Source organism: Diuraphis noxia, unplaced genomic scaffold (genome assembly GCF_037042655.1).
Source record: "Diuraphis noxia isolate RWA-SAM2 unplaced genomic scaffold, SU_Dnox_SAM2 contig0002, whole genome shotgun sequence".
Lineage (NCBI taxonomy): Eukaryota > Metazoa > Arthropoda > Insecta > Hemiptera > Aphididae > Diuraphis > Diuraphis noxia.
In genome coordinates, this window is record NW_028301712.1 from 75,788,376 (window position 1) to 75,812,955 (window position 24,580).

The window sequence follows — 24,580 nt, forward strand, 5'->3', positions numbered from 1 at the left end:
ATAACATTACTCAAGGAAATAACACTTCCACAATAAAAACAAAAAATAAATAAATTAAATTGTCTACTTTTTATTTTATTTTTAATAATTAAATTGCAGTTAACTTATTGGTCTTCAGTTTTTAGATTTTGAGCTGAGTGAATAATGTACTGATTTAAAAATGATATTTTTTTGAGAAATCTTAAGAACTTTTTATAGCAGAAAAAAAAGGTTTTGATTTTTAACTTAGGTATTTTTTTTAGGAAAATGAATCTAATTTTGTCTTTTGCAGTACATAAGTAAAAATTCACAATACTCTAAATAATAAATTCAGAAACACAAAAATAATTATGGGAAAATAGACATTTTTACACAAAACAGAGTTATTTCGACAAAATCGGTTTCTTATTTTTTGATAATTCATAAAATAATTGTGGTGGATACTTGAAGTTTTTAATATTTTTTGAGTATTTTTACTCTTTTTTATGTTAGCTATTTAAAGGCATGATTAATGTTCGATTTGTTTTCAATAACTGTCATGAATTAATTTTTGGTTAAAAATATTAAGTCTAAAAGTGTAGTTTGAAAGAACAATCATCGGTGTGTTATGGGGTGAACGATTTGGTTTTTCCACAATAATTAATAACAGAATAAAAAAATGATTTATTCCTATCAACCAGTATTTTTTACAAATACCAAACATATTTTATGGGTTTTAGAATATTATTATTATTTTATTTGTGAAACTAATATTATCATTAATATTAATCAATATTATTATTTATAACTAATGTGTTTCATTTACTACTCGATTTTGGGCCAGAAAAGGGTATCTCCAGATATACCATGTATAGTGAAATACGTGTGTTGATAATTTTTGCTTTTACAATATTATGATAACATGTCAAATCGAAATAGAAAGTTACGAGTATAGTGAGAGGTTTGTCAACTGGTAAAAATATTCACCAGAATTCTCAAGCATATTATTTATCACGTTCAATCAGTGTCAGCCTGAACAACACAGCTATCTAGATATAGCTGCTTGTACCCCTATTGTTTTTTTTTAACCATAATACATTAGATTAGATACATAATAATTATACGACATAAAATATTATAAGCACTAATATACAAATAATTAAAATATTAAAATAATTATAAGTAATCGAATGGTGACAGACTAACAATGCATGTATTTTACCTATCATATAACATCGAAATTTAGGCGTGCGCAGACCTTTTTGGCAAGGTGGGCCAAACCAATTATGATTTAGATACTTAAAGAGATACTTTAAGATATTTTATCAATTCAATTTTACAACTTTTCAATATATTTAATTAATTATCTACTATCATTGAAAATTGTAATTTATTATTTTATTATTAAAGGTTCATGATAAAAATGTATCATGTCACAATATATACAACAAATAAAGTACGACTCGCAGGGTGGGCTATAGCCTACCTTTCCCACGCCTATGTATCGAAACACGACGTATTTACCTATTGATTAAGTTGTGTGATATCTTAATACGTTTTACTCAAAAATTGAAAATTTTAACGGGTCATTTAAGTGTGTATAAACAAACATAAAGGTTTTTACCATCACGTGAAAGGTCTTAAACTGATGAAAATGCTGCTTAGCCCCGTTACGCTTGAATTCTAATAATGATATCAGTACTATTATAAATCGGAATGTTGTGTCTTAACGCACCAAAGAAGTTGAAGCTAGCAAAGAAATTTTAAAACAATCGATCAACTTGAATCATATTTATTGGAACACACAACACGAGGTTTTTCATACAGAAGAAAAGAAGAAAGTACTCTTCCGTCGTTGAATTGAAATCAAAATTTTATAGAGCCTATTTTACTTTTTACTAACTGTAGATAAAGTGAATTCTTCTAGAGATGATATGTCAAGACTTTTAATTAAATTTTAATTAAGATGATTATGGTATAGATATATTTATTTCAAAGATAATGTTTGAAAAGACCTATATAGGGATGTATAGTTGTAAATTAAAAAAAAGATTTGAATTAACTTTAAATTAACGATGTATTCGTTGATATATATTATATATTATGAATGATGTTCTTGCTTTACAAAGCTTGATAGCCAATAAATATAACAATATAAAACTTAAATTATAATTTGAAATTGCTGTATGATTAGGTAATTAGATATTATTATGATTTGATAACGACATACCCTAGGCTGAGCCCTTAAACAAATTTCCTTCCTAGGCCCTAAAGTGGCTAGACAAACACTGACCTATTATTGTTAATAATACGTATGTATTGTGGACGTGATCTTATATAAATAAAATTTAACAATAATCCTACCCATTCCTACGTATTATCTATCCTGCAGTTAGGTATTATTTATATTATTAATAATACGTATATTATATAATAGAACTTGACATTATATAAAATTAAACTTTACGGTGATTACGAACGCTAACGACAAACTCGATCTATGGTGGATACGGTTTATAGACTATATTATTATTATAATACTGCTCAGACTTGAAAACGACTGTTTGGACGATGTAATATTATCGAGTAACGGGCAATATAATATTGCAGTTTAGTATAGCACCGACACCGAGATAATATCTCATATTATGATCTCGGCTAGAAAAACGTCTACAGTGCTTTAGCACATTATAAAGACGAAATCTGCAAATAACAATATTATCAATTCGTGTGATATACGATGGCTGTGGCTGACTGGACGTGCACATCGCGTCGATTTTGTCTTTCGATTAACGGGAAAACTCGTTTTTCGTGAAAATCGTCTGCGTCTATGGTGTAAGACGAGAAACTTTAGTGTCCCATTAATGTGGGACGGAAAACCAGACAAGACCATTGCCAACTGTTGTAACGACATATAAATTATAATATTATGTGCTATGGTAAAAGTAAGAGTTCCGGGAAAAGATTGATTAAATGACCGGCAAAGTTGGAGTTTTGTGCTTTTACCGATTGATCTTAATAAAATAAATGTCGAAATAAGTACAAAATGTAGTTGCTTTAAACCATTGTAGTCCTAGCATTTACAAATCATAAATCATAAATCATAAGATAAACAGTCTAGGTAGATTAATGGATTGATTAATAAGTATACATATGGTTAAAGATCAAAATATGCAAAAAAAAAAATAGTTAAAAAATCAAAGTCAAAATCGAATGAGTTACAGTGAAATTAATTAGAATTTGAACATTGTTTCTGATTGAAGTTTATTTGTAAATATAAACGGGTTTTCAAAAATTTGTATTTATGTGGTATAATTGTAATAAATTTAATTAAATACTATGACACAATAAACCATAGTATAATATACATTTATAAGGTTCAAAATATACCTTCATATATCATATCAATATTTTTGTAGTAGACTTAATATTAGCAGTCATCCATTTATGACACTCACAGTTGATTTTTTTCTGGTAGTTAACATATTTTAGCTTAAAACTATGATTAATTTAATTAAATTCTTCTGTTAAATATTTATTTAAATAATTATCTAAATTAAAATCAAGTTTAATTAATTAAACTAAAACATAACAATAAATTCAAAAAGAAAACTATTACAGATTACAATTTCATTTATTATTACACGCGGTTGATCACCGATAACAATATGAAACAAAATTGAAAAAATAATTTATGAAAAAAAAAATAGTTAAATGTGTCATCAATAATACATAATCATATTCATCAATTATTTTACAACATTTAATTCGTCTTAATTTAGAGCTTAATTTTATATTATGAATAATATTTATTGTTTTAAAAAATAATTTTATATTTATTTATAAAATAAGTTAAAATTAAATAGGTATGTAGAACAAGTTTCAGATACTTATTTCAATTTTATCCCATAATTGATCTGAGAAGTTTCTTTTATGGAATATTTTTAGATTTTGAGCGGAGCGATGAATGTATTGATTTTACCATGATGTGTGTTTTTTTTTTTTTTGTGTCTGTCATCACGTTTTGGGGCAGTAAAAATGCTTCGATTTTTGACTTCAGTACCTCGTTCGATCAGAAAGTGAATCTAGTTGGTACTTTGGGGGGTCAAAAGTAAAAAATTCTTAATACTTTACTAAATAATCGAGAAAAAAAACTAAAAATTAAGGGAAAACGGGAAATTTTATGCACACTCATTTTTCGACAAAATCGATTTTGATTTTTGATGTAATTTTAAAACAAATTAACATAGATACATGACATTTTCACCGAATGTTTATATAAGTATATTCTATCCACCATGCAATTATCGTGAGCGTTATCGGGAATGTTATAATTGAAAGTAGTGTTTGATGTATCAAGAACCGGTGGATTATCCATAATTTGTTGTAAACCTGGAGAGACGGGACTGGTTGGGTTTGGTTTAGTTTTAGACTTACGTTGGTACGAGACGAGTGTAAATTCGGAGCCGAGCCCCGAACTTCCATTTTGAGAAGTCGATTTTAGTCTGTTCGTAGACGTATTCCGGCCGGCGCGAGAGCCGCCGCCCGAAGACGACGACATAGATAAAACGAACTAACTATAGCAATATACGAAATATATTACACAGAGCAGGCCTTATCAGCAATGCACTAAAAACAACACACGACCGTTCACCACGGCGAGAGAACGCAGATGGAACCTAACCTAACCTATACTTGATAACATTTTCAAAATATTTTTACTTGTTTTGAGTTATTTAATGGCATTTTTTTTTATGTCCACAACAAGTATTATCAACATCATCAACTAGACTACTAGACAGCGTCTGTGGATTTCAACACGGATTTCATCGTCTGACTTGTGGATCGGAGCAATATCTACTTTTACGTAAACACTAAAGACAATGCGGTATTCATAGAACAATAACAAAAAAGTAGTTATTGATATTTTAGATTCTAAGCCGACTAATAATTAATGTATTGATTTTACTATGATATTGTGTGCGTGGTGTTTTAATTTTTTCTTTTTCTTTTTTCTGTAATCACGCTTAATCTTACCACACCGATAAATTTATAATTTTAAGTAAGACGTGTCAAAAATATATTATAATATATTTTATTGAGATTTGGTCGAATTGATACGTAACAAAAAAGCAAATTTTTAGTATTCCTTATGGGTCCCACGCGACACCATGATTTTGCACAGTGAGACCATCGTTCTGTTAAATTAAAAAAACGTACTTTTTAATGCTAAAAATAAAAAACAAAATGTTACTGTATATAAACAAAATATATTTTATTGAAAAATTTAATGAAAAATTTAGTGAACATAACAAATGTGTGCTTTAGCATTTTGAACAGATTATGTCGAAAAGATGAAGTATAATATATAATACAATGCAAATTGAAAAAAAACAATAACTAATAATTTTAACAAAAACAAAAAAAGGCATCAGAGAAGACGTGGCGATGTGAGTGGTACGTAATGGCGATTGAGTGATAATCGCAGAAGATGCTAGTAAGGCTACTGGTCACCTCTACAACATTATTCGGTCGGTCCTGAGGGGCGTTCAAGAATCGTTGGCGCGTTTGCCCGGGCCGCGAAGACGACCATGGCAGCGGATGGAGCCCGACCACGACGGTTGCGAGACGAACAACGATTGACGACAAGTGGCTAGTGCGCGATGTTGTGCGCTTGACGATACTGCAGATGTTTAATACGATAATCGTTGTGCCGGTGACGACGGTTACCTAAGCTCCCGGAGCGAGCGACGAAGACTATAAAATATGATGGGTACTGTGGAATGGGCGGTGACCTAACCGAGGCGTCGTGACTAGGCCGACAGCGTCAGACCACTAGGCGAAAAGGGGAGAGAATCAGTAGTGAGACTCTCCGTGATTTTCGCCCTGGCCACATCCGTCGGCACCGTGCAGTCTGCCTCGGCCAATGGTCCCGCCGTGGAGTCGCGCACCGCCGTAACTCTGAAACGTTTAGTTTCTTCGAGTCCATCAGCGCTATACTGACATCCGTGTTCCTATCTACCCTACATAAATTATAATCATCTACTACCCGAACACTTTGAGCTCTACGGAAATCCGTCGTCACCGTCGCAACGAGTCGTATTCGTGCATTGCAGTCGTTATTGGTATCGACGGGGCGGCGTCGATGCCCGCGTCGATATGGCTAGCCTCACCGTCGTCGTGTCGTCGTCGTCGATCGCAACCGAAGCAGCTAGGCGTCCACCGCGCCGTCAGAGGGTCTCGCGTGTCGGCGAACCCGAGCACCCGACGTCTGCGATCCCGTTGCGCCACAGCTGGTGGCCGAATAACACGTATTGGCGACTTACCGCCGATCACCCTGCAGTGCTCTGTCACGTACCTTCCTCGTCCTCACATCGCCACGCCTTTGTCTGCTGCCCTCAACCAGGGGGGGGAACTTTCGTACGGTTTCACTTCGGGAAAAAACTCATTAAAAAACAACGAATTCCGCGTACGGCTCTTGTTACGCCTCTCCACACCGCGCTAATGATTCTCATCAAGATGCCCGGGCGTGGAGGTGCGCGTATCGCTGGAGTGTTTCCCGGGTCCAGCCAGACGAACAAGCCCCAAAAAGGGGATGTGACCTCCTTTCCCCTGGTCGGCGTGACGTCCAACGCCTCGTCATTTTGCTTAACATGTTCTTCTACGGCCGCGACCTGCTTGGTTGACGACGTCGCAATCACGTCGTCTGCAATAATGTTTATCTCAGCCGGTCCAATGTTGGAGGATTCGTCCGGTTGAGCGATTATGGCAGTCGACGCGTCGTCGCCTGTGAACTGCTTTGCATAACTCAGTAGACCCGCCAAATCGTCATAAGTTATTTCCTCGTTGTAGTTATCGAATCTGTGTAGCTTGGTTTCCATTTCATCGTATTCGATGTTGCTATTTGTTTTGTCGATAACTTTTCTTATGGTGGTCTTTTCAATGTGGTCGGATTTCTCGATATTATAAGATGCAGCCATTTTGCAGGTGTATTATGCGCGTGTAGGTAGACAGAAAAAAATAAAATGAATCATTTCCGGATTTCGTCGTAGACCAAAGCCGATAATTTCAAACAAACCGTTGTTTATTAGTGGCCAGCTAGTACACAATAATATTATTATAATTGGCCAGCATCAGTTGGATTTTGAGACCGTTTATTTTTTTCAAACATAATTATTATTATTATCTATTAATATACCAACTACACTTGTGTAAAGACTATTGTATATTTGTATTATAACAATTGTATTATACCCATAACCCGTTATAACAATTTTCGTTTGGAACGCCAAAGTTGTTCAATGTTCTTAATTATCTAATAATTATTACTGAAATTAAGAAAAACAGTTGAGTATTATTTCAAATTTTTAATTATGATCAATGATCAAAAAGTACGAGTATATCCATTGTCAAAACAATAAAAATACATTTAAAACTAAATTAAAAACATATGCATCCTATTATTTTTTTAGATTCTGAGCGGAGCGATGAATGTATTGATTTTACCATGATGTGTGTGTTTTTTTTTTTTGTGTCTGTCATCACGTTTTGGGGCAGTAAAAATGCTTCGATTTTTGACTTCAGTACCTCGTTCGATCAGAAAGTGAATCTAGTTGAAACTTTGGGGGGTCAAAAGTAAAAAAATCTTAATACTTTTCTAAATAATTGAGAAAAACCAACTAAAAATTAAGGGAAAAACGGGAAATTTTACGCACACTCATTTTTCGACAAAATCGATTTTGGTTTTTGATGTAACTTTAAAACAATTGACCATAGATACATGAAATTTTCACCTAATGTTTATATAAGTATATTCTATCCACCATGCAATTTTCAAAAAATTTCGACTTAAGTTGAACTATTCATAGGCATTTGAAATTTTCGATCATTATTAGTTTTTTTTTAAATTAATATCGATAAAAATTTATTTGTTAGGCAGAAAAGCTTGAAAATTTAATACAAGGCTCTTAACATATTGTTACAATAGCAGTTGAAAAATAAAATAAATTCATAGTCACAATTTTTTTTATAAGCATTCAAAGTTTGAATCTTGACAAAATACGTAAAAATCACGAAAATTCACAAATTATTTTAAGCTAGAAATTCATAAAAAATTTTCTTTTTAAATCTAAGATTTTAAAATTTAATACAAGATTCCTTACTAGTTTTTCAATCTTTATCACAAATAAAAATTCCACCGGAAATTCAAATTAAATTTTTATGAGGATTTGAAATTTAAATTTTTACAACATTGGATTTTCACTTTTAGTGATTTCCTTATTTTGGTGTAACTCTAAAACAAATTACCGCAGATACTTGAAATTTTGACTGAATGTTTATATAGGCGTTTTATATATTTGATAAAATTTTCAAAATATTTAGATTTGTTTTGAGCTGTTAACTGACATACAACACATTTAACTGACATTTTAATTTTTCAACTTTTTTAGTTTTTTTTTCTATAAATACCGATAAAAATTTATTTGTTCGGTAGAAAAGCTTGAAAATTTAATACAAGGCTTCTAACACATTGTAACAATAGAAGTTAAAAAATATTAAAAATTCGTAGGCACGATTTTTTTTTATAAGCATTTAAAGTTCAAATTTTGACTAAATACGTAAAAATTACGGCAATGTTCAAATTATCTTAGATAGAAATTCATAAAAGTTTTTCTTTTTAATTCTAAGATTTGAAAATTTAATACAAGGCTCCTAACATATTTTTACAATAGAAGTTGAAAAATAAAAGAAATACATAGTCACAATTTTTTTTTTAAGCATTCAAAGCTTAAGTTTTGACAACATATTATGTAAAAATCACGAAAATACAGAAATTATTTCAAACTAGAAATTCATAAAAATTTTTCGTTTTAAATCTAAGATTTGAAAATTTTTAATAATCTATAATATATCCTAGACAGATAAACCGTCTTCGCTCAGAATCGTTTTTTGTATACAATGATATAATATCATTGGATTCAAATTTAATTCCATACATTACAGTAACCCACTTGTAACCTGCTGTACAGCAGAGCGACATACACGACTTACCCGCTTTTTTTATATTTTAGACTACCTATATAAATTATGAATCGTTTATTCTCAGACTTACCATTTCTCATTTATAAAAGTAAGAAGTAAAATCTTATCATTCGGAGTTTGACTGAATAATTTTTATACCTTAGAGTTTACCAAGATCAATGGGTTAAAGCCCGAAATTCTGGCCAGCAAGGAGGATTACTTAGTAAACTGTGTGCCTAATGGGTTAAACCTAGTTTTTCCTAGTATTATCGTCTTATTCTCACCATAACGCATAATAATATTATATAATATCTATATTAGATTTTCAAACTGTTTTTAATAATATTAAATACTGATAGTATATTTTGTTTTTGCTGATGATCTCAAGTTATACTCTTGCATAATAATGGACCCGAATGATTGCCCTTATAATAAGACTCAGACAACTTTAGCCGAATATATTGAGAATGATTTGTCACTGAGAATAAGCAAATGATGAAAAATTAAGTTTACTCATTATAAAAAACATCATATTTAACTTCTCAAGAAATAATTGATTTCTGGAAACAATCATATCGATTAGAGATTTTGGCGTTATTATTTATTTTCAAGTCAACTCTCACTCTTTTCAGTTCTCATTACATTGTGCAATGGAGCAATGATAATGTTAAGTTTTATTCATAGTAACTTTAATGGTTTTAATGATCCATTACCACGATGGAAAATAATTATTTTACGCACTTATACGATAAAATATAGAAGAACATGGCTCAGTATTATTGATCTACCCCAACAAGTAAGTGAAAAAAAATTCAAAATAACATTTTATACGGGGACTTCATCATACATTTTGTGCAACTAATTAATCTTTTTTCTCTATTTAGAAAAATTTAGTCATTGATTTATTAGTATTATGAAATTAATATTATTTTTAGTATAATATCAATCAATAATGTTTAATGCCCGGAACTATTTGTATAAACATAATTCAATGTAGCATTATCAAATTCTATATGCTTAAATTTACAGTTCCTATACGGAATTAAATTATAAATTATAATTATGGAATTAATATTTTATAATGTATGTAAGTGTGAATGTATGAAAATCGACGAGTTACGGTATATATTATAATTTATTACATTATTATGATGTCAACCACGATTGTTCACGTGCTCCGAAATCGCAAAATAAGAACAAACATCGTGGTAATATTATTATATTGTTGTATTTTCTGTGACGTACGGTGGTAGTATTATGTGAGATGTATTAAGATTTACCCGCATTAGTGAATTGCTTGATGGATGAAGCCATCCAGTGCCCAGCGATGAAACTTACGAATTAATGATTTGGATATAATTAAAAATTAAAATGCAAGGTTATAAAATATAACACTATTATAGATACTACGAGTTTTTAATAATAAGACAGAATGAGGTATTAAGTTAATGGCAGAATTTAATTTGAAAATGACAAGCATAAACATGAAAAATAATATTTTTTACAGTCACACATAAATTAAATTCTAGAATTGTTTTTCCTAATGCAGTTTTATGTTTTTTTTCAGTGTTAAAAGTTATTGCCAATTATAATAAAGGAGTATCAAGGAAAATATTTCAATAATAAGGTAGAAATAATTTATAATTTAGTTATAAATATTTTACCTATAATTTCATTGATTTCAAGATGTGCCTAATAATAAATAAATAACAAATTATTATCTTGAATTATAACACATTAAAAATCAATATGAACAGGTGTTATAAACATAAAAATTAATTTTGAATTTTGTTTTTACAAACTGTTAAATTGAAAGATATTTCAAATTGCAAATCATAATTTATTATTAAATTACAAAAAAACATATTTGTTCTATGTATAGGTTCTTTTTTATACTTTTATTACACACTGTATAAATGCAATTTGTAGGTATATAGGTAATAAAGGTTTATTTAAAATAAAATAAAACATTGAGCAGTATAGTAATAATTTGTCTATAAATTATTAATGTTTATAGATGTATTAAAATCAAATAGTGCTGTAAAAAATATTATTTATATTTATTAATAAAACAAATTGAAAAAAAACCTTAACTTCGGTTAATTTTATTTGATAGAATTGATATTTTAAAATAATTATTTATAAAAACAAGTTCCAGACTGTTTTATTTGTATGAACTGAGGTAACTAACTTTAAGTCCAACTACTCTAATTTTTGTCTTTTACTGTTTTAATATCATCTTATTTTTAAATTTGTGTATTTCTTAATTATACATAATGCATAGCGGAATATATAATACATTATTAATTTTTTTTTTTTTATCATATTATATTAGTATATACACAATTTGTAAATATTATTTTACAATAAACGTATGTGATGGAGGTGACAAGGCTTGAGTGTCAGGAGACAAGAAGCTGCCCATTGGAGGCACTTAAGGTTAAGATGTTAGGCTAGGATTTTAATGTGCTAGCAAGAGAGAGTATAAAAGATTAAGGAGAGGTAGAGGTATATGTATACAGTTTTAGATGAGTAGATAACGGCACCAGGTACGTTTAAGACGTCTTTTGGGGTCACCAGGAATAGCGTTGCTGGATAGCTCAGAAATCAGCGGATTACGATGGCTGTGGAACTTGGAGTGTGTGCGTTTGTAGAAATAAGTTTTTGCGACTTTTTGGACTATTGGAATGGCTAGATCGCTATGTTATAGATCTCTAAGTAATATATTATTTTAAATTATTTTTCAAAGCAGTACTTACGCATGTTTTTTATAACACCCAAATATGTACTTATATACTCAATGGAAACTAATTTAAGTTTTTTTAGTATAAATTAAGGTTTTATGGTTAAAAAATAAACTAAAACTTAAATAGAACTATAATACAAGTATTAGTTTAATATAATATAATATATTATATGAACAAAAATATTGAATTAATATTATTGAGTAAATAATAAAACGTACTGCAAATTAATATTCCCGAAACTCTTTATAAATTTTACAAGAATATTATGTATGGACGTATGGTTGAAAACATCTTCAACGCGAGCATTATAACTTGTATTTTTAAATTTTAAAAATTAATTTCCAGTTACATTATCAAAAGAGTTTTTATGTCTATGCTATGCCTTATATGTATACACATATTGCATATTAAAAAGCACACGATTCGTAATTGTTTTCTTTTGCTTTTATTTTCGTATACCTTTTTGTATTACCAACGCTATAAATTATAGCTACTATTTGTTCACCTAAATTCAAATTGTATTAATTGTCAGTGCGTTTGGTGATGAAAATTTAGTACATCGAATCAATACTTAAATCAACCGTATGCAATCGCACACTTGCAGCATAAGATACACTTTAAAAATATTAAGCTACACTATAATTTAAGATGTTTATCTATGTACGTAAATCTAAGAATCTATATTATTTCAAATGTATTAATACGTATGTGATATAAAATGCATGACAGTGTCAAACGTAAAAACTGAGTTTGTTTTTTGATTTCGTCAAATCCATCGATTTTATTGTTTCGATCTAGCAAACTGACACATATCTTAATAAATTCAATGGTAAAATATGTTTCTGTAAAATGTGTAAAGATAAACTTTATATTTTTTTATTTTGAGATGTTAGAAGTTTATTTTCAAACCTATACCTAACTATAATCTAAAATCGAATGTCTGCGACAAGCACTATATAGAAATACATATTATGATTAATTAACGTTATTAATTAATTCACATTGCTTTTTATTCCTTGGTCCACGATGATTGAAATATTAAAGTATTTCCAGTCTCTTATTTTTTTTTTTTAATGTATATATATTATAATATAATAACTATACAGTATTTTTATACACGCTGTACTGAGTCATTGTTAAAGTGTAAAATGCTTTCACAGTGTTTGCTAGTTTCGTATTTTTTGAACTTACAATTTTTTAAAACTATTACCTATGTATCTTGTTATTAGACAAAACAATGGAATTAAATTGTACTTAGCAAATCAAATCACAAATGTAATATTGTAATTGCATTTTAATTTTTATGTACCTAGGTCTTTTATCATAATAGAAAATCTAGTAAAATTGCAAAAACTGCTTATTTTACATAAAGTATAATATATATATATAAAATATTCATGTTTACTAGTCCTAGATGTTATTTTTATTGAGCATTTCAAATTATGGTTTATTAAATCAATTGTTTTTACCTTGGAAAGATTGATATAAAATTAACGAAACAGCCGTATATATTCGTTTAAAAACCATTTATATTTCATCGAATAATAATGGTACTTACTATACGTGTATTACTTAAATCGTCTTTTAAAAGGAAGCTTATAAAACGTCTAATGGTTATATTGAGATACGTCTATAAAATTAATAATTTATCGACGTCGTAACGACCATAATGAAGTATGTACCTAACTTTAAGGTTGGAAGATACGTTAGAATATGATTTAAGAAATGGAATGTATAAAAGTCTGCAAAAAAATTTTTGTTGAATGAGAAAATATAAATTCGTCTACTAAGAAAAAAAATTATAATAGTCCAAAAATATATTTTTTTATTTTCAATCCTTAAATTGTTGAAGTAGGGACCTATTTTCATTGTTATTCAAGTTGTTAATTCGTCTGCCGTGGCGTGATCAGGGGAGTTAGTGGTTATATCCCCCCCCCCCCACTTGTTTTTTTGATGACCTACAGAAACAACTTATTAGTTATAAGAACTGTTTTGGAGTCATTACTTAATACTTTTTATTAGTTATTATCAAAATATTATTGTAAAATATATTATTATTTATAACATCTCTCCTCACCTTATTAAAAAATTTTGGGCACACCACAGTCCGTCTGTTATATTTAATACATACTATATTATATTAAAATTAAAGTTTAAGAAAATTCATATTTTTCATTTAATATACATATATTACTCATCGTAACGTATCGTACCAATTACCAATACATTGTTCTCTTTTAGAAAATCCATATTAAATATAAAATATTTACTTAACGATTAAAAAAAAAGTTTGTTCCGATTGTCGTAATGTGCGCACGTTAGTTTATTAGCAGTATGCTCGACGCTCTCTTATCTAATCGTATCCTCTTTTATAGCTTCGACCATAATTCATATAAATCAAGTTATTATGTCACCGCAACCTAATGTGGTTTCTTCCAAAATTACGAACAAAAGAAATTTTTCTACATCTTCTCTATCGCCAAAGGCTGAAGAAAAGAAAACTAAGTTATTCACGAGTCCAAATCGGTTTTCCGTTCTCGCAAACCGTGACGAAACTGACGTGAAACCCATCCGGTTCCAACGTCAAGATCCGCAATAGCGCCGACAAACCATGTAAGGTATCAACTGCTTAAATAAAAAATATGGGCAATATCTCCATCTTCACCTCCAGCAGCCTCATGACCACCCTCGACTCTACAGATTTTATCTGTAAATCCACGCCCTCCTATCATATTATCCACACGCATTTTGTTGAACCTGTTATTAACACATTTAGAGGAGAATGATTATAGTTATCACACATATCAGCCCGACGTCTTGTGTGCGTTACGCGTAGTTATACGAAATCTCCCCGCATCCACTACACACGAAGACATTATTGCCGGCCTTTCAGAATTGGGTCACCACGTCACCAATATACACAACATAAAGTGTTTTTTGGACAAAACGTCCTTGCCACTTTTACTGACTGAAGGTTAATAACAATAAAAAAAAAAAAGAATAAAAAAATAAATTAGGTTTGTTAAACATGAGTATAATAAGACAAATAAAATTTCATCGATTGAAATTTTATTTTAAACAATAATCTTCCACAAAATCGTTCGGGTACAATAATATCAAACCCATAATATTTTTTCATAGATTTTTGTGTAGATTACCGTAATTGTATTAAAATAATATAATTGATGTAATTCAAACTTAATACATTTTATATATTATATATTTATATATCATATAGGTACTTATGATGAAATAAAAAAAAATATACGTATAAAGTTTGTATATTTATTTATAATTTCTGAGCAGATGATTTGAGCGATAAATGTCTAAAACATTTTCCAATGATATGTGTGTATATGTGTAAAGGTGTTTTTTTATGATATGCAAACAGAGCCTGCCATATGAATATGTAGTAAATTATAGTATTTAATACAAAAACGGTATTAATATTATTATTTATTTTTTTTTTTTATATTTATAATACATCAAATATAAATTATAATCAATGATGAATTAATTCTGTTTAACATTCAATTTACGGTATTAAGGTTCTATTGCTGATACGAATATTGTTACTGTCTATTACTGCAGTAGAAAATCTATTAAACTAAACTATGAAACGTATCTAAATAATACTAAAATTAAGTCTATCTATTGTAATATTTCGATTAAATTTAAACCGAGTACAAAGGGAATTGGTTAGGAAATTACATTTACTTAAAATGACTGAGATTCAATTTACCGTGATCCAACGATACTATACATTATTATAGCTGCCATAGTGATTATTAAAACGAGGGTAATCAAAATTCTGCCAAACTCTTATATACGTGATAAAAGCTGTGTATGACAAAAAATCGCTATTTTGTTAACTGACTTTCTAGTGACAAAATAACAAAAGAGATTAAAACTGTTATCTAAAAATATTTCGTAAATGAACAAACGATTTATTGGTTCAGCTCATGTTGACAATTTCGAAAATTACTTCGAAAAAATTCAAATATTTTTATTTATTTGTTTCGAAGTCTTAAATAACTCAGAATCAATCGATTAATAATATTTTCATACCAAATCAAGTATAGCGTTATTAAGATGTATCATACAGTAAATGTAATGAATATGATCTATGGTATTTTATTATTATATTATTTTTTTGTAGTTATTAGTATGATAACTCGTGTCGTATTATTTGAACGTAAATAGAGTTGATGGAGTTTATTAGCATAATATTTGACTTAGAATAAATGGTAACATCATAATAAAAATAATGACATCATAGATAATACAACAATCAATTATTCATTGTTATATTATTTTGCATTATACCTTTTGTGGTATATAATATCTACAATGACTCGTGGTTAGAGATTCTGTGATTCTAAAACTTAAAAAAAATATATTTCGAGTAAAAATATTTAACACAAAAGCGTATAAATAAGAATTCGTGTCTTACGAGTGAATGTACGAATTGTTTGTTCAGCATTGCTGGCGTGGTGGCAATACCGTTGCAATTTTATTAAATATTTATTTTTGTGTTTGAGAAATGAATACGTTTATTTATTGTATTCCACGCATTTATTTAATTGGATAATATATTTTTTTTAAGATTTGAACCAGTAGTTGTTCTAAAAAAGTTGAAATGACGCCCCTCGTTGTTCAGTGTACTCAGATTAAAAATACCACAAAAAAAAAAAACGGGTAAGTGAATGTCGCTCTGCTGTATAGTAGGTTATTGTATAATGGACGGTATTAAATTTGAATTCAATAATATAACATCATTCACTCAGCAAGGCCGTATTTATGGGGGGGGGGGGTCCAGGATGTCTGGACCACCCCCCCCCCCGAAATTTCTTCAATATTTTACCTTCTTTATTATATTTAAAATAATTATTTATTTTTAATACCAACTTGAAATATTTTCAGTCAAAAATGACTTAACCTCCAATTAAATTTACCATTGACTATTTTTACTTTTATATCATAATATTATCTTATGAAAATATTATTATAGTGTCTAATAATAATAATCACAGACTTCTATACTCGCGCGAATTATATAGAAATCTGACGTCTATATTAATAATAGATTGTCATTGTTTATTATTGATGGACAACGACCGCTTTCGATGCCGGCCGGGGGTCAGCTACGATTAACAACAATATTTAATTTGTGTAAATTATAAATATATTATTATTTATCTTTATCATACCATTCTGTCGTCTGCGAGACTGTGACAAACACGTCGAATCGTTGTAATCCTGAACTTTTTCCAAATACCTATTAATTTTTTATTAAAAGTACTAGCTACACTACCGGTTTGTACATCAACTTCCGAACGGACTTTTTCGACATTAAAATGTGTCTAGGCATTTTTACGGAACTCTACAGGACAAGAAAGACTAACTGGGCTAGCTCTATTAAGTGTCCGTAGAGATATTACTGTTAATCCCGATGAAGTATTAAACAAGTTTGCTCTTCAAAAAGATAGGAACATATTATTAATTTAAAATATGATTTATATTTGTACATTTTTTATCTTTTATTTTTAATTTTTTTCGACATTTGAACTTTAAACGGTTATGAAAAAAAACGCGCCAATGTATTTTTAATATTTTACAACTACTATCATATCAACTCATGGGGAACCTTGTATTAAATTTTCAAGCTTTTTGATTTTGAATAAAATTATATTGACATTTATAGAATCAAAAACTAAAAAAACAGAAAAATTCAAATGTCTATAAATAACTTCAGTATTGTTGAAAAATTTTGAAAACTTTATGAAGTATAGGAATTCATAAAATAAAAATACGGTGTAAATTTTAAGTTTCTATAGTTATTCGTTTTTGAATTACAATAAAATAAGAATATCAGTACAAGAAAATTGAGTGAACATCCAATGTTGTGATTCAATTGCTTATAAAAATTTAATTTGACTTTCCGGTAGACATTTTTTATTGGTTTAAATTAGAAAAACTCATGAAGAATCTTGTATTAAATTTGCATATCTTAAATTTAAAAATACAGGTTTTTATGAATTATTACCTCAAAAAAAAAAATTGCAAATTGTTGTGATTTTTACGTATTTTATCAAAATTTGAACTTCCCATGTTTATTTAAAAAAGTTGTGACTATGTATTTTTAATATTTTTTAACTAACATTGTAACAATATATTAGGGTTTATGTATTCAATTTTGAAGCTTTTTACCAGACAAATACAATTTTATTTTCATTTATAAAAAGCAGGTAAATCGTGGATGTCGCTGTGCTGTACAGTAGGTTACAAATGGGTTACTGTAATGGATGGTATTAAATTTGAATCCAATGATATTATATCATCGTATACGAAAAACGCTTCTGAGTGGAGATGGTTTATCTTTCTAGGATATATTATAGATTATTAAACATTTTCAAATCTTAGATTTAAAAAGTCGCTCAAATATTTTGAAAATATTTCCATGTCTAGATAAGGCTAATATAAGAAATCAACCCAAATTTCAAGTTTTTATCTAACTTAGAATCAAATGGCGATTCCACAAAACCAGCGTCATATTCCCTACAACTACACTTCATACGACAAATAATTAGTTTGTATGGATTCCAATAACCCATCGGATACATTTGAAAGGTTATTAACGTTAGATAATTTTAAATTCCACAGTTATGTCCTTTGAAACTCGTCAGTTGTCTCTGCCACACACAGTATTTTATTTTACTTTTTATGTATATTATAAATTATTCAATTACGTTAATTTAAAAATGACGTATATATATCATTGGATATTGAAGTATAATATTTCAACCGAGACGAGCAAACCCGTAAATAATTGAGTGCGTATACATTCGTTATAACTTTAAATAATTCCTTAAGAAAACTGCTCAATCCCTATCTGACTTGAAAGGTAAATGATATTTTTATTTTTGTCATAATAGTGTTCAAGTTTCATCCATCAAGTTAATTTTTTTTTTCTTGCTTTGAAGATTTCTTTAAAACTTTTTCTACTGATTTTACAATTCGCGTTTTAAATAAATAATAACAACGGACGGACAACATTACTTACTATAATATTGTGTTAACTGTCTATTAGGATGTATTTTAAACAAATCTGGTGGCTTCGAATAGCGCAGTTTTAGAAATCAGTCACGTAATGTAATTGAGTGTACGTACCGACCGCTGCTACTAGTTCCTGGATGGGTGACCATCCAGGTTCTTAGTGGCAAAAGCCTTGCCAAACAACCGTATTATCCCCAACAATATCTAATGACCATAGTTGCCCGCGGTCTCAAGACCAATGAAAAAAAATCTATCTATTATTATCTTTATATTCAATAACACTTGACAATCGAACTTAACGGTAGTACAATGTGTGATATTTGTAATTACTAATCACATATAATATTTATATTATATTTGCTGTTTTCGTGTTCGTCAATATAAAAAAGGAACTTTGGTGCATTGCCTTGTATATCTTAACTTATTTGTAATACGCAGATATCTTACTTACTATTTTAAAACAGTGTGAATAGACATTTTTAATGCAAAATTCACTTACAAAACTAAATGTATCAAAAAAGTGAAAGTCAGACGATAAAAAAATGTAACGTCAATAAAGTTGAAAGTAAATACTTTTTTTTTAATCTACAAATACATGAACATTATCTCATTTTTTTAATAGTGTTTATAACTTAAATTAAACCTGAACTTATGTGATTCATCGTATTAATGTAAGACAAATCGCGTTTAAGGCCACTCACATTTAATTCATGCTTATCTCATAAGAAAAGAACCAGCTCCAGTATGCGATACTTGCAATGAGACACTAACACTAGAAATACAAGGAAGCCCGCAAGATCCTCAAAAACCCCACCTCATTCCATTAAGCACTCAATGAAGACAATACGGACGCAATCAATATATTATTCCATAGTATAAACATAAGTCATAAATTGTAAACACATGTAAATACTTTTAATAATTATAATGTTCACTTATAAACTAATGCAGGCTAAAGACCTTTGATGTCGATACCTTAATAAATTTATGTATAAAAAAAAAAAAATCGCGTTTAGAAAATATATTTTTGATCCGAAGAAAACATGAAATAAAAAGTAAATCAACCGATTTTCGTATAACTTGTCTATTTTTCTTATTCTAATCAATGTTTTTTTCCCCCCATCAAACGCCTTTAATTGTTGTTGGGCCTTACACACTGACAAACTGTTGTAGATTTACCTACGTGGCACACGCGAATACATTAAAACCGAACGACAAAAATGCGACATACACACGTTGTTGATTCTGTGCAGATGGCATGTACAAGGGGATTTGCTTAGCTAAAGTCGTGCTATGACGGCTGTCGGTAAAAAAAGAGAAAAAAAATAAAAAAAATTACGAAAATCCCACACGGATCCCATATGGCGTGGTTATTATGCTCAGCTTAGCGATAAAGCATTTTTGCGACACTACACAACGTTTAATCTTTCAACGTGTTCTAAGCTCGTGACTCGTCCCCTCCCTCCATTCGTCTCTCCGAGAACACGAACCCCCGACCACGTCGGACCCGATCCAAGAAAATCACAACGAAAATCCACTCACCGAGCAACACGGCTTTTCCGGAGACTGCATATTTAATGCATGAAACGTGTCGGCGGCGGCGTTTGAATAAAACAGTTGCAACTCACCAACGTCGCGCTAGCATATATGTAGGTACATATATAGTGTTATGCGTGTGTACTGTGTATAGTATACCTACTTATTTGATATATGATATATATTAATCGTACGCGTTCTATGTATTGTTTTATTATTATATTTAGGTATATATATATATATATATATATATGCCAGTTGTACAGTTGTACTGGTGTTCACTTACTTGGGAGGACACGGTTGACTGTTACACTCCACAGATAGATCGCTGCCATTTGGCCTCTCGCCCGGGCACAGATCAGCATCCACTTCAACGCCCGTGTCTCGGTTCTGACAGATTATTCTAGACATTTCGTACCCTGAACGAAACACACAAAAATATATTTTAATGAAAATATTATGCACATAGCGTATAGTAAATATTATAATATTACGATTTATATCGCTTTTTTATAATTAAAAGACGATATTATCATAATGTCGTGGGAGACGCTCGCTGCCTAACATAATTATTCTAGTGCTGTACCCACAGCCGTGCATGCGGCAGAGTATGCGTAGTGATGGCCAAATTCCCGGGAATATAATAAGTTTTTAAATATTGATCATAATTTTCAGTTTTAAATTAAACTTATGGCTATAAATGATCCAAATTACAGTTCTTTACTTATATTATTTCAGTTTAAATTTTTATTATTTAAAAAAATATTACTTAGTAACTATAATTTCATTTTTTAATTAAAATTTGTACAACGATCACAAAATCCAACTTTTATTTTATGTTAAAAAATAAAAATAAATATACCGAAATACTGAATAACTTTTACATATACATGTAATGAACAAAATATAAATTTATATATAACATTAGGCACTTCAGTATCATTATTAATAAAAATAAAAATTAGCAGTACTCTTAGATCTTAATTAATACTTTTAAAATAACAATATTATGAACTTACGATGAAAAATAGAAAACAATTAATAAAGTATCCAAACTACTACTTTGTATTTAAATACGTTTTAAAAATAAATATAACTATTAAATAACTTTTTACTTATACATGTAATGAATAAAATAAAAATATAACTAGACTTCAGTCTCTTTGTTTAAATCACATTAATTTTTTTTTTTTAAAGAAATCACGCCTGATACAGACCTAGTAAAATGGTTAAAATAGAGAAATAATATATATTTGAATTGTATATTATAATCTTTGGGAAATTTTCTGTATTTGCAGAGTACACTAGCTCCTGTCCCGAATAATTTTACTTCGGTCAAATTCGTCTATTTTACAGCTCGAAAATACCCTATTTGGAGGAATTTGTCGTAGAAGTTTGTAAGATCGATTGTGACCTACAAATTTTATCCCCTGTTCCCGTCTACTGGTTCCGCTTGTCTGCCGAGTAACAGAGTATCTACCTAACTATTATCTGTCACTATAGCGCTATCACATCGTTCGCGTATGTATAATAAATATTATATGATATGGTATGACTTGGGTATTTTCCATATACCTATCATACTATGTTTGATTCTCATCTATGCATTTTCAACTTTTTGTCGACGGTAATGTTCTACAGATCCAAGGTGAGATCAGCTTATCACAATAGTGCACTTTGCAAGAGACGAATGTTTCCATTGATATACGTTTTATAACAATCATATTTATATGTTTGTCATTATAATTTTTACACAAATTTATGTAATTAAGTAAAAATAAAGTGAATTAAGATTTAAATTATTAAAGTTAAAAATTAAATCAAAACTACACGTCATTTAGTATGAAAAACAATAAATATAGGTACCTATAATTATTGTGAAAAATAATCTGAATTGATCCAAACGTAATAAAAACATGTTGAAATATATTAGATAGGTATGTATTCATATCAACGTTTAAACATAAAGATCTTATTTACAGCGCGCTATAATAAAATAAATAAAATATATGTTCCTACATGTAGGCATATCTGATGAGCGATTAAGCTGTTAAACCAACTTAAGTGAAAATACATATACCTATATCGCTTAATGTTAATTGTTTATTTGCTAAGTAATAATTTTCAGGGTCCAAGTTTTAAATCTAGTGCCAACACAATCGACTAAAATTGTAAAACATGGCAGATATATAGGTAAAACCAACTTAAGTGAAAATACATATACCTATATCGCTTAATGTTAATTGTTTATTTGCTAAGTAATAATTTTCAGGGTCCAAGTTTTAAATCTAGTGCCAACACAATCGACTAAAATTGTAAAACATGGCAGATATATATAGGTATTGGGTGTAAAAATATAATGAGAGTCCTTCACTAAAACACTGTTATTGAAAATGTTTGCTTGTTAATTATTTATTTGTTGTAAAATAATATTGCATTTAAACGCGCATTTGACAGCTGCAACTTCTAAGTGTAATAGATACTAACGGCCTTTTTCAACGTTTTATCAAAAAGTTAATTTTACAACTACATAAATAAAATTCACTGCATTACGCTGTTCGCTTTAATTAACCCTTAGTAAAAAATGTAAGAGCCATGTGAGTATTCGACCAAAACTTTTGTTTTTCATCCGGTTTAAAAACAAACTACTCTAGGTACCTATATACGAACAATTTTAATTATATTATATTTTTTCGTTCAGCCATTTTTATATTTTATATTTTAATTCAAATTTAAATAACAAATGTCACTTAATGGAATATTTTTTTTTTATTTAAGTGCAAATACCAACAACAATGATAATGTATAATGTATAATAATAATATATAAGTTTATTGCGACGTATTGTTGGATATCGTTAAGTTGTATCTGTGAAATTCGAGAGCAATACATACTATATAATATTACAATACAGAATTATCTTGGTTCAAGGATCAGGTTGTTATTGATGGCGAACAGCATAAAACATTACAACGATACTATCCTCGTTTTACGCACACACGAAGCATATAAATCGAGTCCAATATGTCTGTTGACCCTTAGTTATTTTATTAGTCAACGAGAATGGTATATACATATAGTATATTCGAGTATATTATGTGTTTATCCGAAACAGACAATTATATTTCGAACATCCACGGTTTGATTTAGAAGAAAAATGTTGCAATGTATGTGGTAAAAAAAAAAAAATGTGTAAGTAGAGAAAACAAGGCCAATGCCAACGGGGATGATAATGCCATAACATACTGATCAAAATGTATACTTACGAACTTATAACATCATAATATTCTCATTCCCTTCTTTGGAAAATCTCAAACCCGATTAGCCTGCGCCCGTTGAATTCGTGTTTATTTACTTGGCGGTCGTGATAAATTCGTTGTTTTATTCGGGGTCGAATTTGCAAGTAATATACGAAATGTTTCTCGTACTCAATTATTCGGAATATATATTTCATTTTTTAATATCAGACAAATAAAACTAGTAAATCAGTGTATAAACATTTTTTTCTGCTATTATTTTTTAAATATAAAAAAGTAATAAATCGCTTTCGAATTTTACGAGTGAAATGGAATATTATATTCAAAATACAAATAGGTGGATTATACAAAGTTAACAATAAATAATCATATAAACACTTGAGTATATATTCAAAATTTAGTTATGAATCATAATAGTATGTAAACTGCAATAATAATAATAAATATTATTTTTGAGTTAGTCGTAGAGTAACTCAAAAGTATAGCCACACCCACTCGCAATAGTGTCTTTGGTAACTTGGAAGTGATTATCGAACTTAAATTTGGAGTTCGAATACAGAGGTTATTCTGTGCTTGTCACACATATAAAATTATAATTTTAATTATTTCATACAAAACATAAACTTTATAATAAAGTGTCTCAAACGTGCGTGCAATAATAATGGTTATAATTTGTATTGAAGCGTCGACAATAATTAGAAAGCTAGCTGTTGTGGTTATCATACTCCTCTATCACGTGAAAACTCCACCTACTTTTTTCAGTCAGCTCTAACTATGTATTTTATTATTAAAATTATTTATTTTAACTAATGAATAGCGATGGCTTACCTCAATAAACCGTATGAATTTCAACTTGTTATACCTACCTAAATGTATAATATAGGTAGTCAAACCTATATTCCAGAGTTATAAAGTGGTAATGTTATATTAGCAAATGTAAATATTTAATAGCATTATATTACCATTAAAACGAGACATAATATAATCCACGTGGGAAAGAGAAGT

At 29.3% G+C, this 24,580-nt stretch overlaps 1 protein-coding gene across 5 annotated transcripts in view; it reads right to left on the reverse strand.

Moving 5' to 3' along the window:
- Positions 1–24,580, reverse strand: part of nolo (ADAMTS-like no long nerve cord) — a 206,766-nt gene that overhangs the window by 69,891 nt on the left and 112,295 nt on the right. For all 5 annotated transcript variants that reach the window (XM_089218554.1, XM_089218553.1, XM_089218555.1 and 2 more), the window contains exon 7: positions 20,605–20,737. In XM_089218554.1, coding sequence (XP_089074680.1) covers positions 20,605–20,737 — 133 coding nt within the window. The remainder of the gene's footprint in view (positions 1–20,604; positions 20,738–24,580) is intronic.